Consider the following 16,253-nt stretch of genomic DNA (forward strand, 5'->3'; position numbering starts at 1 on the left):
TTGCGTTGTGGCATCCACAGACTCCAAAGCTGGACCCACATTAGGGACTACGAGTCAGGATATCTTGGCCTCTGCTGCTTTGATTCGGATTGTTCTTTTTTCATCCGTCCCTCACAACTGGTCCAAGTGGGACAGAAGTGACATTCTGGAATCCCTGCAGCGCCCTATTAACAGCCAGTCATTGCACCACTGTTACAGTCCGATCCCATCCTGCACACACGTGGGCTCAGCTTTCCTTCTAGCCACATGGCTCATTGTACGTCAGTGAATGGAATAGTGGAGTCATCATGTCTTTATCTCTGTATTGTTTAAACCATGTAGACTTTGTATGAGTATTCTTACATTTATAGCAGATTCATGATTTTTTTTTTCCCCCCCATTGGTTGAGTCAGTTTTAAAAAAAAAAAGAAAAAAGAAAAGTTCAAATAAAGAAACACAGCATTTGCACAGATAAGTATCTTTTTTATTTAAGCATCAAGCTCGTAGCACAGATATATTTAGCACATCTTGACCATCCAAAGAACAGCAAAAGAAAGAATTAGAACAGCAAAGTTTCTCCTTCAGTACATCCCGATACATCCTGCACCTGCACCCTCTCTCACCTGGGGGAGGCTTTTACTTTCGCTTCCTCTGCCAGTTTTCATTAGGTTCACAAAGGAAAGTGAAAGAATAAGAAAGAATACATGATTCATTCAACTTTGAAAAAGGTCATCCCTTAACTTCCTAACAAACTAGTTTTGAACATTGGGTTTATAACAAAACATTTGGATTTTAAAAAAAAAAAAAAAAAAAAAAAGGAAGATTGGTCCGCAGCAAAAATACAAAATATTTTTTTGTATAAAATTCTCTTGCCATTCAACTGCAAAAATGCGTTTTGAGTTCACAGTATAAAAATAAAAACAAAGTCGCAATGATCCACACCAACAAGGCTAAAATGTACTTAATCCAAGAACAGTTAGCATGAAACTGCTTCAGTATTTTTGACCAGTGCTAGTTTAAATTCTCAAAAGAAAAAAAGACCACAGTTGTGGCAGATCGCCTACGTCATTTGACAGTCAGTTGGGTCGTTCATGTAAGAGCAGAGATTGGTCCTCAGGAAAAGAATGAAACCACTCCAAAAAGCCATGATAGACAAACTAGAGGGAAACTATTCCAAGTGCCACTTCCTACACGAACTGTTCCAACTTGCACGCTGAGTGCCTTAGGTGATCAGCGCACTGTTATAGGTGTTGATGCAATCAACGCGGATACTTGGGGGAACAGAATGTACTGCACCGCAGGGCTGAAAGCAGGTTAAGACTCCCGCCGTGTCTTCTCCAGTTCAAAATTCAAACTGCATTCCCTGGCAGGAGAAGAACCGCGAACACCACTCGGCTGAACGGCAGGCGGAGAACACAAACCTTGGACGTTTGACACGAAGTAATAAATAAGAAACCTAACCCGCTTTCAGCACGTGTCCACAACTTGAAATAAGATTAATTACAAGTTAACCCGACCCCTTTAGGAAAGAGTCCCCGCCTACCCGAAACACATCAGGATGCGGCAGCTCCAATTACGCTTTCAGCTGGTAAAACGAGGAAGGTGAAGCACACAGACCTACTGATAAAAAGAAAAAAAAAAAAAAAAAAAAAAAGGGAGGAAGAGACTTCGCTACACTACACTGTTAAGCAACACGGCACTAGTAGTCACATGCACCACAGTGTCACAGGATTTTCCCCCTCAATGAACAAAGGGCACTGATCCAAACAAAAAGGAGGAGGAAAAAAAAAAAAAAAAAAAAAAAAACTGCTAGGGGAGTCACATTTTCGACCGATTCACTGCAAAAAATGTCTGGACACAATAAATTTAATAAAATGGCAGTTTATGCAGCGGTTACATGTGGAATGATCCGGGATCACCCTGGCATGCTCAGACCGGTGGGCCTCTATTGTGCGTTTACAGATTTCTGTATGGGGCGGAAAGAGACAGAGAGAGGATGGATATTATGTGGGAAAAAGAAAAATGCTTTGCTGGGCAACTAAGCAAAAAGTGTCTGATTCATTATTTCCCATTCAGAACGGGGCGCAGGCGTAGCCAGGAGGACCCACTCTCGTTATGACACGGTTCTGGGGCCAGCTGACAGTCTGACTCTGGCAGGGGGAGACCTGCTGCGAGCTGGACAATGGCTGGTCAGCAGAGGGCATTGTGAGCGCTCTGTGTGTGGGGTGGGGGGGTGCGGGTGTGCTCTCCTGGAGTCGTACATTCGGCTCAAACCAGGTCCAGGCTTTTCTCTAGAGACGTGTACATTCGAAAGACGGGTGGACAGGCCACTTCAAATGGACTGTGCTACATTCAGTCTGAACATTTTCCATTTAACCAATTCATGTGAATGTGGAAAAATCGCAGTGCTGAATATGTGTGTGTGTGGACGACACCCAGAAGCTTCTTATAGATACAGCACGCCGTAAAACAAAGACGCCTGGGTGCAAAAAAGTGCGCATACCGAATGTCTTAAATGATTAATGTATACACACACATTTTCCAGGTATACAACTTTAAAAGCTCGTCTGCTTGGGTAAACACAAAGACTATATGATTGTCCAGGTGGAGGAGCACAAACGACTGAATGCATGCAAGTGTTGGGAACCAATTTGAGCACCGCCTCAAAGCCCAGCAAAGCAGAGATCTGCTCTAGTGCAGTTTACAGTAACCGAAGACCACACCGACCAATAAGCTGCAAAACCCTTCATCCGACAGTGCGACATTAAACAGCAAGTATGGCATTTGTTTTCAACGAAACTGAAGTACGTTCTGGAAATTCAACAACGAGAAGAATGGCCAAAAGCTCACCATGACTTATACATTCAATAAGACTTGAGACAAAAGGTTTGTCTTATTTTTGTACCATGAGTAAACAGGTTTTTAAAGTGCACTCAATAACTGGTAGTGATTCGTTAACACCAATTGTAACATCGGAAAGCAAACCAGTCGGGTTGAATTTGAGATTTTATAAAAGACAAACTGAGTCGAGCTCATAAAGAGGCAAACTGATCTGAGCATGTCAGGGCCCTGGCCTAGTGCGGGCGGAAGCCTTGTCTGTGGGGGATGAGGGGGGAGACCTGCAGGAAGGGACCATTGTACTGGGCACAGGTGGACAGCCTCAAACAGAGCGTGTTTAATTCCTCTACATGCACTTCAAGATCACAGCAAGAGTGAGCTAGAATATCGAAACAGAGAAAAGAGCTTTCATGCAAGAGATCTAAGTCACAGGTACAACAATGCAAACAACTCAAACTGGAGGTTAAACTAGGGCTCGCGACTGCGTCAGCACCAGGAGATCCTGAACGACGACAGCAGCGCGAGGGGAGGAGGAGGGGGGAGGGGGAGGACGACAAGCTCTCTACTGGGGGGTGAGGCCGGCTGCAGGGGGGTAGTCCCGGGCGGCTGCCTTTCTTTTTACGCCTCTTCTTCATCCTCAACCCTCAGCTCTGCTGGTTCTGCTGACGGTTCTTGGCGTAACTTGTGAAGACAAAATTGTAATCATTGAATTGAGCCAACTGGCGGTCGAGACGCTTGTAGCCCTCAAGTTTCTGGGCAGAAGAAAAGACACTGCGACATTTGGAGCTCTGCAGGGGCAAACAGACGGGGGGAGGAAAAAAAATGTACTCAGTGACACTTTCAATTAAAATCACAGTAAGTAAAAACAAGGTTGTGATTTATACATACCTGATTGACAAAAAGGGTAGTCACAAATTTTCCTGGCTTGAACACCTCCACCACCTTCCTAACCAAATCATCATATGACGTCTGGGAGAGGTTGGTTTCGAAACTGACGTAGGAGAACTCCGGCTCGGGGGTGATGTGGATGGTCCAGTAAGTTCCCTACAGAAGACAACAAGCAGAGCCGCATTACAGAAATGTTCAAATAATTGCTTAGATGTAGAAATGAGAGAACAAGGAAGCGGCACTCACGTCAGTCTTCATTCCATTCATTGAGTATCCACAAGGGTTGAACATTGTGGCATCGATCACAGAACCTGGTATCAGGTCACGAATTCCACTCATCTGCAAAAAGGGATCAAGAAAAGTGTCCACATCAATTCACGCTTTCCATGTCTGCTCATGTCCAACTGCTAGCCCAACCAGAGGTGTGCTGAAGACTGCTGAGCCAAATAAAAACACACACGTTGACCATAAGAGCTACCTACACGAGTGACATCACTTGCAGAAACACCATCTTTCATATAGAACTGGTCCATAATGGCTGGATCAAGATCACTCATCAGAACTTCCAGTGTCTGATCTGCATGCTTGTTTTCCCAGTACTCTGGCAAGTCCAGGGTAAACAGGTACCTGTGGGTGATGCAAACCGAATGGTTATTTATGTCTACAACCAAATACGGTGGATACAGAGACTTAACAAGACTGTAGAAAAGGTCCCGAACAAGCTTTCATTTTAAATAAATACCAAGAGAACAGACGTGACCTTTTTACTTCCGTCTCATGATTGTACTAGATGCAGCAATTATCTGTGCTAAAAAGCAAAATGTCACCTAGCAATATCCTGCTATGGCTGAAAGTCTCCAATAACACAAGACACTGCTACCAGCTGCCTTTTTGACTATCTATGTTATACATTTGTCAATACAACATTTTTCAAGGATAAAATTATTGGAGAACATAATTCAGTATTCATTCCTGCAACATAAATGCCCACTCAAATTAGCGATATTGTGTAGAAAATACATTAAGTTTCAACCAGTAAAGGGAAACTGCGTGATGCTTACCAGCAGTCAGAGTTCAAACGCCCCATACAGTAGGCTGCACCATCTGGACGAAGCAAAAAGATAGATCATCGTTTTGAGTTGCCCTTATGGTTACGGTTGGCAGGGAATCTCAAATATGGAATTGCATGCATTGTCTAGTGAATTTATAGAGGCCAAGGACATTTTTCAACCTTTCTAGACACAAACACAACACAAATGCTAGAGATCAAATCAAAAAGGAGGCACAGCATCATTTCTCATGGTTTACCAAGTTAAATTTAAAGACTGCATTAATAACCCATAAAATGCAATTTCTGGAGTCTCCAGTTTCATGGTCTTACTGGCCAAAGTATGAAACTAATGAATGAAAACATAAGCATGACCAATAAGCATGAAAAAGCCCGTAATTATTTACAAAGTGCATGAATTTAGTGAGGCAGCAAGGTGGTGCAGTGGTTAGCATTGTCACCTCGCAGCAAGAAGGTTTGAACCCAGAACCTTCCTGTGTGGAGTTTGCATGTTCTCCCTGTGCCTGTGTGGGATTCCTCCGGGTACTCCAGCTACCTCCCACAGTCCAAGGACATGCAGGTTAGGCTAACTGGCCACTCCAAATTTCCCGTAGGTGTGAATGGTGTATGGTTCTATCTGTGATACACTGGCGACCTGTCCAGGGTATACCTTATACTCTTGCCCAATGTCACCTGGGATTGCCTCCAACCCCCCTGCAACACCCACAAGCTAAGCGTTATAGCTAATGGTTGGATGGCTGGATGGATGGATGAATTTATTGAAAATTGTGTCAGTAATTCCTAGCAGAATGTTAAAATAATAATTAATCGTAATAATAAAACGTATTAAATCATTAAACATGACCTGGGCCTGATAAAGAACAGAAAATGGATGGATGAATGGATTAACCAATTAATTTAAGGTCCATATATATATTACATAACGTCATAGGTCTGGAACAATAGTACTGGGCTGTTTCACGTCAGTTTTTGCAAAAATGGCAAAAAATAAATAAATAAATAAATAAATAAAAATAAAATTTTACCAACATTGCTGCCTTAAAAAATTAACAAGATTAGTAAAAGTTTTGTATTTTTTTTTAACCTTGTAATACATTTGAGGAAACCAATCAATGCTTTTTATAGCTTTTCAAGACCTGCAGATACCCTCCCTCTGTTTCTTAAAAATACATTTTCAGACAAGTTTCTTAAGATGGATAAACAAGAATGACAAAATGGATGCGTTACATACTTGGGAAAATCTGGCTGAGAAAGTCCACTTCCTCCTGGAAGTTTCGATGAGGGAACTCTTGATGGGTTGGCTTCATAAAGTTCTTGCGGGAGTAGAAGAAATTCTGAAAAACAGTGTCTGATCAGTCCCATAATCATGCACCAGCTACAAGCATGGCATAACAGGGTTTTCCCTGAGTTTCTGGATGGTCGAAGCGCCATGTTAGCTTGATGGTGGTAGTGGTGAGGGGGGGCTTGGTAAGGTTGTGAGGAGTTTGGACATTGTGCATTGTGGAAATATGCATTTTCACATCACTTTGGACCACTATCATTACAATATTTATAAAAACAACACAGACTGTTGTTCTTCCACATTAATAGACATTAGCAAGAAGAAAAGAAAACAAATCTGAAGACTGAAGTGAGCGCTATGTCCCGAAGTAATCCTTCCTATTTTTGTGAGCGATCACACTGTGCGCCGTTCAAAAAATACTATTGGTAAACAAGAGTTATCGTGAACGGACTTGAACCGCAATTTTTTTCATCCTCCCATATTCCCTTGACAGTGTAACAGAGTTTGGCTGCTTAACAAAACTTTGTTCGGTTGGACCTCTGTAGTCTTTCCCAGACTTTCCCACTTTCCCAGTGGCCACTAGTCAGCTGACTGAGTTACAGCAGCAAGTCCGTTCCTCTCTCACATTATTATTTTCTCTGACAGTTCACATTTTTCAAGCTTCAGTCTTTCTGACCTCATCATCTTTTAGACAGCTGTTAATTCTTGACTGTTTGACAGATTTTCTCCCAGGTTCATTCCTGATGTAAAGATGTCAGGAGACTAAGAACTTTTTTTCACCCATGAAAACAAGTCATGAATTTATTTCCTCAGTGGCTAACAGAACATGTTACACCAGACTTCAGAAACTCTTGCAGGTTAAACTGGACTAACCAGACACTTTCAAGGCTGATCAACTCCGAAAGACTCACTATAGACGGACTCAAAAACAATCACTAGCCTAGCAACATAGGAAGGCCACAGATAACCCATAATGCAACACTCTGTGATAGACCGTAGTTACACTAGTGATCTCCATTCAAAAAGAATATCTGTTGTCATGAATGAACACATAATTGTCTTGTCCTGAAATAGAAGACAACCCCCACTTTTTTAAAGTTTCAGAAAAAAATATTCAGTTATATGAGGACCAGTATGGTATCCTCCCTCTCCAGAGAGCTAGAGAACTCTAGTTTTTTCTGTTCATTTGGTGTAGGCGCTGCACCTAAGTTTTATAATAGTAGGAGAAAACCTTGTATAAGAAGTGCAGAAATCATGATATTTTGAGTTTCAGTGTTCACATGTACATATTTATTTTAAATATATGCAACTAATATATATGTCCAACCTCAATGGCATCAAAGCCGCAGTACTCCCTGGCGAGTTCCAGCAGAGGCACCAGTGCTTGCAGCAAGAGGGTGGTTCCGCATGTCTTCAAAATGAAACGTCTCTTGGAGACAAACATGCTACTCTCACTGTGGAGGGGGGAAAAAACAACACAATAAAGGCATGAAACATATGTACCTAACTGTAGAAATAATTTCAGTACAGAAGTATTTGGACAGTAACCCAATTTTCATTATTCTGCCTCTGTACACCACCACAATGGATTTGAAAAAAAAAGCCATCAAGATGTGATTGAAGTGTAGACTTTCAGCTTTTATTCAAGGGGTTTAACAAATAAAACAAACCTAATCAGACAGATGGCAGAAACCTTAGTATAGGCCATTCAAAAGAAGGACTGCACTGGTGAGCTCAGCAACATCAAAAAGCCTGGAAGACCATGGAAGACAACTGAAGTGGGTGATTGCAAGAGAGAAAAACCCCTTCACAACATCTAGTCAGGTCAAGAAAAATTTCGAAGAGGCAGGTGTTTCATTGTCAAAGTCTACAATCAAGAGACACCTTCATGAATGTAAATACAGAGGGTTTATCACAAGGTCACTCAAGAACAGAAAGGCCAGATTAGACTTTGCCAGAAAAATTTAAAAAAAAAAAACCCATGCTCAGTTCTGGAACAAGATGCTTTGTACAACTGCAACCAGGATGAACTTGTACCAGAATGATGGGAAGAGAAGAGTATGGAGAAGGAAAAGAATGGCTCATGATCCAAAGCCACCACATCGTCTGTCAAACAAGATGGAGGCAGTGTTATGGAATGGGCATCTATGGGTGCCAATGGAACTGGGTCACTGGTGTTTATTGATAGTGTGACTGCTGTTAGAAGTAGCAGGATGCATTCTGAAGTGTATAGTTCTATATTGTCTGCTCAGGTTCAGCCAAATGCTGTAAAAGTGATAGGACAGTGCTTCACATTCCAGATGAATAATGACCCAAAACATACAGCAAAAGCAACCCTAGAGCTTCTCAAGGCAAAGAAATGGAATATTCTCCAATGGCCAAGTCAGTCATCTGACCTCAACCCAACTGAGGATGCTTTTCATGTAGTGAAGCCAAAACTGAGGGCAGAAAGACCCACAAACAAGCAGCAACTGAAGATGACTGCAGTAAAGGCGTGGAAAAGCATCTCAAGGGAGGAAACCCAGTTTTTGGTGATGTCCATGGGTTCCAGACTTCAGGCAGTCATGACTGCAAAGGATTTTCATCCAAGTATTAAAAATAATCCTTATATTTATAATTATGTTTGTCCAATTACGTTTGAGCTTCTGAAAATGAGGGACTATGTATAAAAATGGTAGTAATTCCTGAATGGTTAATGTGATTTTTTTTTTTTTTTTTTAAATCCCTTGAATTAAAGCTGAAACTCTGAACTTCAGTCACATCTTAATGTTTGGTTAGGTGGTTCTCCTTCAACCCATGTACTGCTCTACCCTTTGAAATATACATGTAAACATCAGGCAAACAGCCTCTGCCACTGTAGGTGGTGTAACTTGTTTTTACTTGGCACGCAGGTGCTTTAACCACATGGCAGAGCAGTAATTACAGCGGATGTACTTTTTAACAACTTTGAAAAAGTGGTATTAAAATAATCTTTTAGGTGGGATATCCCACCCATCTAATACCAAAGTTGGTTTTAAGAAATAAAATCATAAAAATAAAGCACCCCCCCCCCCATACTAATTCACCTTAGTTATGTGTAATTTGAAATTTATTGCTTTCAGTCTGTATTAGACTCTAGGTGAGGGGAGAAATGGAAAACAACTGTGGGTAACTGGTCTCATAGCAGCCTCCAGTGTCATCCTGAGCCCATCAACTCTTTAAAATACTGTTGAAGCAGGATTTTCTTGAAACTTTTACACTTGTTACATCCCCCCTTTGGATATAATATATACAATAAGACTATGCAGCATATAATGCATGTGCCCATAGGTCTCGTCTCATCACCTGAGACAGAGACTGAACTGTAAATGACAAGCGGCCTACAGGTGACCGTTGTCCAATCCTGTCTGCCTTCTAATCAGTGATCAGAAGGAAAACAGAGGAAACATTATGTAAGTAAAGACCTAGCACTCACCTGAGTATATAAGCTTCCTGCTTGTCAGTCTTTGTCACACTTATGATCAAACAGTGCACATTCTCCAAAAGTTTGTCCCACTCAAACCTAAAAAGAAAAATGAAAGGGCGAGATTTAGTATTCTGGGATTCATTTATTTATATTTTTTTAAACACCTGGTTGCCATGTGGAAGTGAATCCCACTACAGGAAAGAAAAACAGAATGTGCTGGTTGACCGCACAACAAATACACAATGGAAAGTAAGCAGAGTTGTTTTAACCATGTCTATTAATAAGTGAAGCACACCCTCTTCTGCAGTGATGCCCTGCAGGGAAACTTAACAGGGAGGGAGGGACTCCGTTTCTGGAAATTATGGTGCTATGGGGAATAGCAGAAAACAAACAAGCAATCTCAAATGGATATAGAATAGAACTTTCTGTAGTTTTTCAACTTTTGGGGGGGGTTCTACAATACAGTAATGCAGTCTGAAGTCATCAATAACGGAATGGCTCAGACTGACAGGAGTCAGGTACTTGCCATTTGCAGGAAAGCTGGAGGATAATATGGATTTGTGTCTGAATAGTGCCTGTAGTTCCTGGGCAGACAACACAGCCCGCACTCTCCTCAACAACAAGAGGGCTGCTCCTGCCGCTGCCACCAACCACCTCTCAAAGACAGCTGCAGAGCAAATGCAGTTACGTCATGCTCTCATTACAACCTTGGAAGGGCAGCCTGAGCCCATTCAGAGCGTCCAGTAGGAAGCACAGCACAGTCTAGGCCAGTAGCGAAAGAGCGCGAGGAGTGCAACGCTCAATGGGGAATTTACCAGCAGCGAATGTTGCATAGTTTACCCCCTGACTGATGGACAGGCCTACAGTACATGAATCGACAGCCTTTTTTGAGGAAGAATGAGAAATGTGTCTCTTTGACTATCTAGACTGTCAGCAGTGGTCCTTTTAACTGGCAGTAACAGCTCCGGTCAGAGAGCAGGTGTGAACAGTAAATCGTTTACTTGCTGACCAGCTAAATTACAGAGGGTTCCATTCAACAATTTAATGCACATTTTTAATGTGCTTATAAAAACCTGCTGAAAATCACATTTAAAATAAAGTGATTATGCTTAGTTAGGCTGTAAACTGAGAATATTGCAGAAACCGTATCTGGCAAGTCTTGCTGGGATTCACTCTTATATGTCCCTGCATCAAAAAGACCAGAATATAGAAAACAAACAAAAAACAAAAAAAAAAAAAATAAAATTCAAATCCTGGTGGCTTTGGGTAACCAGGCGGCCTAGGATACAAGTAACAAAAATGCCCCAGTTCAAGTCTAGCCGGGGACCCTTGTTGCATGCTAGCCCTACTTCTTTCCCATAGTAAACTGACAAAAACTCTGCAATCAATAAAAGTAACAAATGCTGTCTTAATGATGGCAAGCACCAATGAAAGGCCATGTTTTACACTGGTTTGTGATTGTAAAAATACCTTATCACATCATTTTGGGCATGTATAGGAAAACGCTCAGATTTGTATCAACTCTGCAGCCTTTACACATCCGCTTGTCTGCGTGTCTAAAACTCGTCTAACATTTCGATGGAACCACATCGACTGACAGTTGGGGACTATTTCCAGGAGCCAAAATACACAGTAATTCATGAGGAGACAAAGCAGGTTTTTTTTTTTTTAAGAATAGCATACACTGACTAAACAATAGATTGCCAGTCTCCTATTCTTAGTTGCTGAGTGACAATTGGAGTCTGATGAAATCTGTCATGAATATTGACTAGCCTCTGACCAGTTAATTTTGGCCTTAGTCTGGTAATGCACATCATGATGGTAAAAAGTGCACACTCTAACCACCCAGCCTTTGAGAACACCTCATACAGAGGATAAGAAGACTAAATGTGTGTGCTACAAGATTTCTTAAACCCCCACACTGTCGGTGTGCAACATCACAACTCACACTGCGTGTATGTTATGGGTCTCTAAATTTAATTTGCTTCCCACAAAGAATGACATAATAGCATAATGTCATGCTGCAGGCTCGACGTCAACAAGCTGGTTTTATATTTGTACACCATCTTAATTCTCAACTATGGCCACCATATTGAGAAGTCAGAAAAGTGAGTCAGTGTCTTTGGAATTTTCTGAAATGGATGTCTCCTTGATGTGAGTGTGTCTGAGGCTCACTTGATGACTTGGCCCCTTTAAAATCATAACAAATATTCTGTGCTGCCATTAACGTGTCATTAGCATGGTACCATTTTATTGTAGAGCAATTGTCTGAACATACTGCCATTAAAAATACGTATGAGGGGAGTTATTGATAGTGAATCTAGACATTTTTAATCTTCTGCTTATGTTTGTAACACAGTAAACTAAGCAGCCACTTTTCTTTCCCATCTTACAACTGGCTAAGTACAATTAAGCAAACGACTGTGCCAAACTGATAGGAGTTAGACTCTGTTTACATGATACAAATTTTCCAGAGAAAAACTGACAAAGCTTAAACCCTGGTACAGTGAAATTCTTGCCCTCATACATTTTATCTGAACTGAAGTAACAAAGAGGGCCTGTCTCTTTAGATAAAAAAAGGGTTAAGTACAACAGGTATGATTTATCCAGTCAGAATTTTATGATTCACTTTTTTTTAATAAACACAATATAACTTCAAAAATTTTGCAAAATGCCAGCTTCCCAGGTTCATACCAGAGGGACAGCGTTACTGAAGACCTGGGTCAGCTCCCGTTTCAGTGTGAAATGCACACCAGAGGTTAATTCTGGTCGCTTAGCAGGATCAGATTTTCCTCAAAGAAATTTTGGTCTCCAGGAAATGGACTGGATCAGGCTGTTTATCCATCCAGGAGACAAGGATACATGGTTAACCAAGATGATACAGAATCCTGGATTGCTGGTTACATTTGACAACAAACTAAAAAGGAATGGTGAAAAAAAAAAAAAAAAACCAAAAATAAGTCATAAGACTGATTAATTCACAAGTGATAACTGCAAAACTAAATTTAGCTGCCAAGCCATGCGCACAGGGAAGACAACATATTGAGGCATGTAGATGTGATCCATTGACTGGCCTTCAGGACTATTTGCTTGACGATCACTAGAAGATGAATGCAAGCTGCCATTGAGCCTTGAGGCAGGGACAGTGGAGGTAATGTGAGTGAGCTCCACATTTGTGAATCAGATGCCCTTGTGGACTTATTTGGACATTGGCTGACATCCAGCAAGCCTGATTACTGGTGTCCCTCTGAGCCGTTAATCTGCCCTCTGGCTGTAAAATAATGCCAACCCTCATTCACCCAACTGCCCACACACTTTTCTTAAACTGACCTCAGTGATCCCGTTAATGACCAGAAAAGTCGCTCAAAGTGCCGGCAGATTTGGCCTTGAACTTTGCCACAGCCTATTCACTTAGTTCTTTACCTGTTATGGCAGCAGTGTATTACTAAGTGGCAAGCTGTTTCAAAAAGGCTAAACCTTAGACAACTTTGACTGAACAGAAATGCAGTCGACCGGTTTTTTAAACCAAAAGAATGTGCCACAGGGGTGATGGTTTGTAAACAGCTGTTGTCACTGTACATCATTCTGTGGACACTATAACCACGCCTCCAGTTGCTCAACTCTCACACTAAAGAAGCGAGAGTAGTCCTCTCAACTACCTCAGTGGACATTTTATTCAGCACCAAACAGTGAGATGGCTCACCTAATTCCTTTTGATCCATTAATTCATAACTAACTTTTTCTACTTACTACAAGCTCCTCTCTGCTTAAGGCACGGTAGCAAATGGATTTTGCGATGTTGAACAGGAGCAAAGGTCAACAGCCTTTTTGACCATCCCCATCCATTTCTCCGAATGTCCCATTACCCAGACATGCCCGTTTCTTTGAATGCAGCCAAGTGCCTCTAAGCAAATCGCAGCAGGGAGACCCTCTAACCAATCAGAAGAACTGGGAGGGGAGTGCCTGCATGGCTGGAAACGTGACCGGAACAAGGACTACGGGCAATATTAGTCCCAGAAGCAGTTCTTGGGGCTGCCATGCAGTGAGTGTTTGCCCAAGGAGTGAGCTAAAGCTAAATATAAAAAAGGAGCACCTCGCTATTAGTCATGGCATCCCATCCCAAAACGCTGATTGATGACTTAGTGTCTCTGGTAATAGTCATGTAAATTCTCTCGGGGAGCGTTTGAGAGCGACTCTTCCCAGCCACCAAAACCGCAACAACAACTCTTCATTGCACAGAAAATTCCATTTGGTTGACTAGACACTGAGCCTCCAGTCATCTGTGACTTGGACGTGTCCGTTCGTGTTGGCGGCCAGTGTCGCTGCAGCCGAGGTAACACGCGGTGACGACGGGCGACCACATGCTTGACATCTTCAGTGAGGCCCCCTCGTTGTTGAATGACGCAGAAAAAAATAAACTCCACATTTTACAGGAAAAACAAAAATCACACATCATTTTAAGCAAACTCCGCCTGACCACCTACCACAATTACTTTAGTATATGTTAGCACATTGACGTAATTCAATCAAACGACGTCCCAAAAACCAATGCGGGGGCAATAAAACGTCTGCGCACCGACAGGGGTTACAAAAAGGGGATCGAGCCCGCCCAATGTTGGTATCAAAGTGAGCTGACACATTACATTATGAAAGCATAAGACTAACTAAAATCACACAGCAGCAACTTTTCAATTGCACAACGACCAGGAAACCAGCACGAGACAACTGAATTATTTGCATATTTTCTCCCAGGAACTAGCTAAAGTTAGCTAGCTAGAAACGGAAAGCCAACTTGCTGTCAAGGCGGCTTTTTAAACATTATAACCACTGATTTATCGCTCACCATAACAAGTGAGGGATCATATCAATGTAACAAAATGTTAATTGCTATACATTTCCAGGATGAAGAATGAATGACTCAGCTTTGAACTGGCACTGCTAAAGGGGGAGGTGGCCATTTTCGAGTGACGGTGTTGGCTAGCTTACTACTAATGTGCTCCGGTGTCAGAATTTGAGTCCCTTCCTAGTTCCCTAACTAAGGAAGAACTAGTGATTATAGATAAGAAATTGAAGCTGGGAACAATATTCTGCCACATTTAACTGATTAAATGTCACGAATGATTAGAGGGAATGAAGCCATGCATGTGGCCGGCGTTTCCGCCAACGTTTCCATACACCGCCGAGGACTGACAGGGCAGCTGAGACATTCAAATGACACAAACCTTGGGATGGTACGGAGGTCCCCGGTTCCTTTGGTCTCATCCTGCCGAGAGAACCACACCTCCAACAGCTTCTCAGTCCCCTCGAAGAAATGTGCACCGTTATCTTCCATCATGAGACAACAGACACCCAACAAAAAATATTAAACGTCGGTTGTAACGTTTACAGTTTAATTAATCCTTCCTCGATCAGTTATAATTTATTGAGGTACAGTCCTTTAAGCAATCCAGGTGTTGATTTTCTTGAGTTACCGTCTTCCCTTTTACAGAGAATACCGTTAGCGAGTGCTAGCTAATATCGCCGGCCATACTGTGTAGAGCACTGAATGCCAATGGCGCGGAGGTTTTATATGCTAGCCACAGTTACGTCAGTCTTGCAATTCAGCCAATCCATTCGCCAGGCTCTGTCCTGTGATACTCGGTTGGTCCAGTTACCTATCAATCATGGCAAAAACAGGGGTTTCCTCACGTTAAGTTTTTTTTTTTTGTTTGTTTGGTTTTTTTTTTTACAGCCTACATCTAGCGTGTTATGGCTCTACACACACACACACACACACACAAAATCAAAATACAGTGGCCCAAATTACATTTTATTATAATATTATAATAATATCACAGTAAGTGATTTTCATTTCAGTCCTTATTTGAACATATGGGACTATTTTACTTATTTGTCGCATAAATACTTTATTTTAGAGCTCCAATATGCTTAAGGCACTTTCTGTCTTCTGCTTCTGCTCATATGGATCACATGTTAGTATATTTTATTTCCTACCACGTACCATTGCATGACCGTACTGCATTAATTTATTGTTTATACATCATGCTGACACAGACAAATACACACCTGTGACTCTAAATTATATGTGCGAGTAATATTACTACGCATATAATACAAAGTTGCAGTTGAGGAAAAAAATCATGTGATTGCATTGTGTCGGTATTATATAGTACCGCTGTTACTGCACAAGTCATATAAATTCATTTATCAACCAAATGACAAAATGACATGGCAAGACTTAGATTCTTTGCCATTACTAGACAACAACAACAACAACAACAACAAAAATCACCATCATCATCATCCTTATTATCAAATGAAGGTGCCAAGTAGGCAGTAGCAATTTGGGTGTGTCTATTTACACTTATCTGACAATAAGAGACAAAAGTATTTTATAAAAAAACCTTAATTTATATTTTTCTGTGTAGACCTATTGTATTTATTGTATTGCGTTGATAATGATTAGGGTGTATGCTACAAAATTACCGCCACTAACCGTTGGGGATCATTAAAGTATTTCCAAATCTGTATATGGACCGTGAGGAATATACTTTGAAGGAACGGCTCTGTACACCGTGACATCCAGACCGCCGATGCCTGCATTTTTGAAGAGCGTTCATGAGTACGCAAAGTGTAACAAACCGCAGCGAGAAACGCGGGTTGTAGTTTCTTACATCTCGGCTTGCGGGCTGGCGAACAGCGGCGCCTGCTCGAAAGAACTACCCTACCCAGTGAGCTCTGCGCGCCAATTA

At 41.6% G+C, this 16,253-nt stretch overlaps 1 protein-coding gene across 1 annotated transcript; it reads right to left on the reverse strand.

Annotated features, from left to right (window-relative positions):
* Positions 1-450: 450 nt before the first annotated feature.
* On the reverse strand, positions 451-15,028 carry amd1 (adenosylmethionine decarboxylase 1). The gene is made up of 9 exons (XM_040125373.1): positions 14,724-15,028; positions 9,511-9,597; positions 7,384-7,510; positions 6,006-6,108; positions 4,767-4,809; positions 4,188-4,332; positions 3,952-4,044; positions 3,706-3,861; positions 451-3,605 (listed from the first exon to the last, which is right to left on the reverse strand). Exons 1-9 carry the CDS (start codon positions 14,834-14,836, stop codon positions 3,462-3,464), a joined length of 1,011 nt encoding a protein of 336 aa, XP_039981307.1. The 5' UTR covers positions 14,837-15,028; the 3' UTR covers positions 451-3,461.
* Positions 15,029-16,253: the final 1,225 nt, after the last annotated feature.

The sequence above is a fragment of the Xiphias gladius genome, chromosome 4 (genome assembly GCF_016859285.1).
Source record: "Xiphias gladius isolate SHS-SW01 ecotype Sanya breed wild chromosome 4, ASM1685928v1, whole genome shotgun sequence".
Classification (NCBI taxonomy): Eukaryota; Metazoa; Chordata; class Actinopteri; order Istiophoriformes; family Xiphiidae; genus Xiphias; species Xiphias gladius.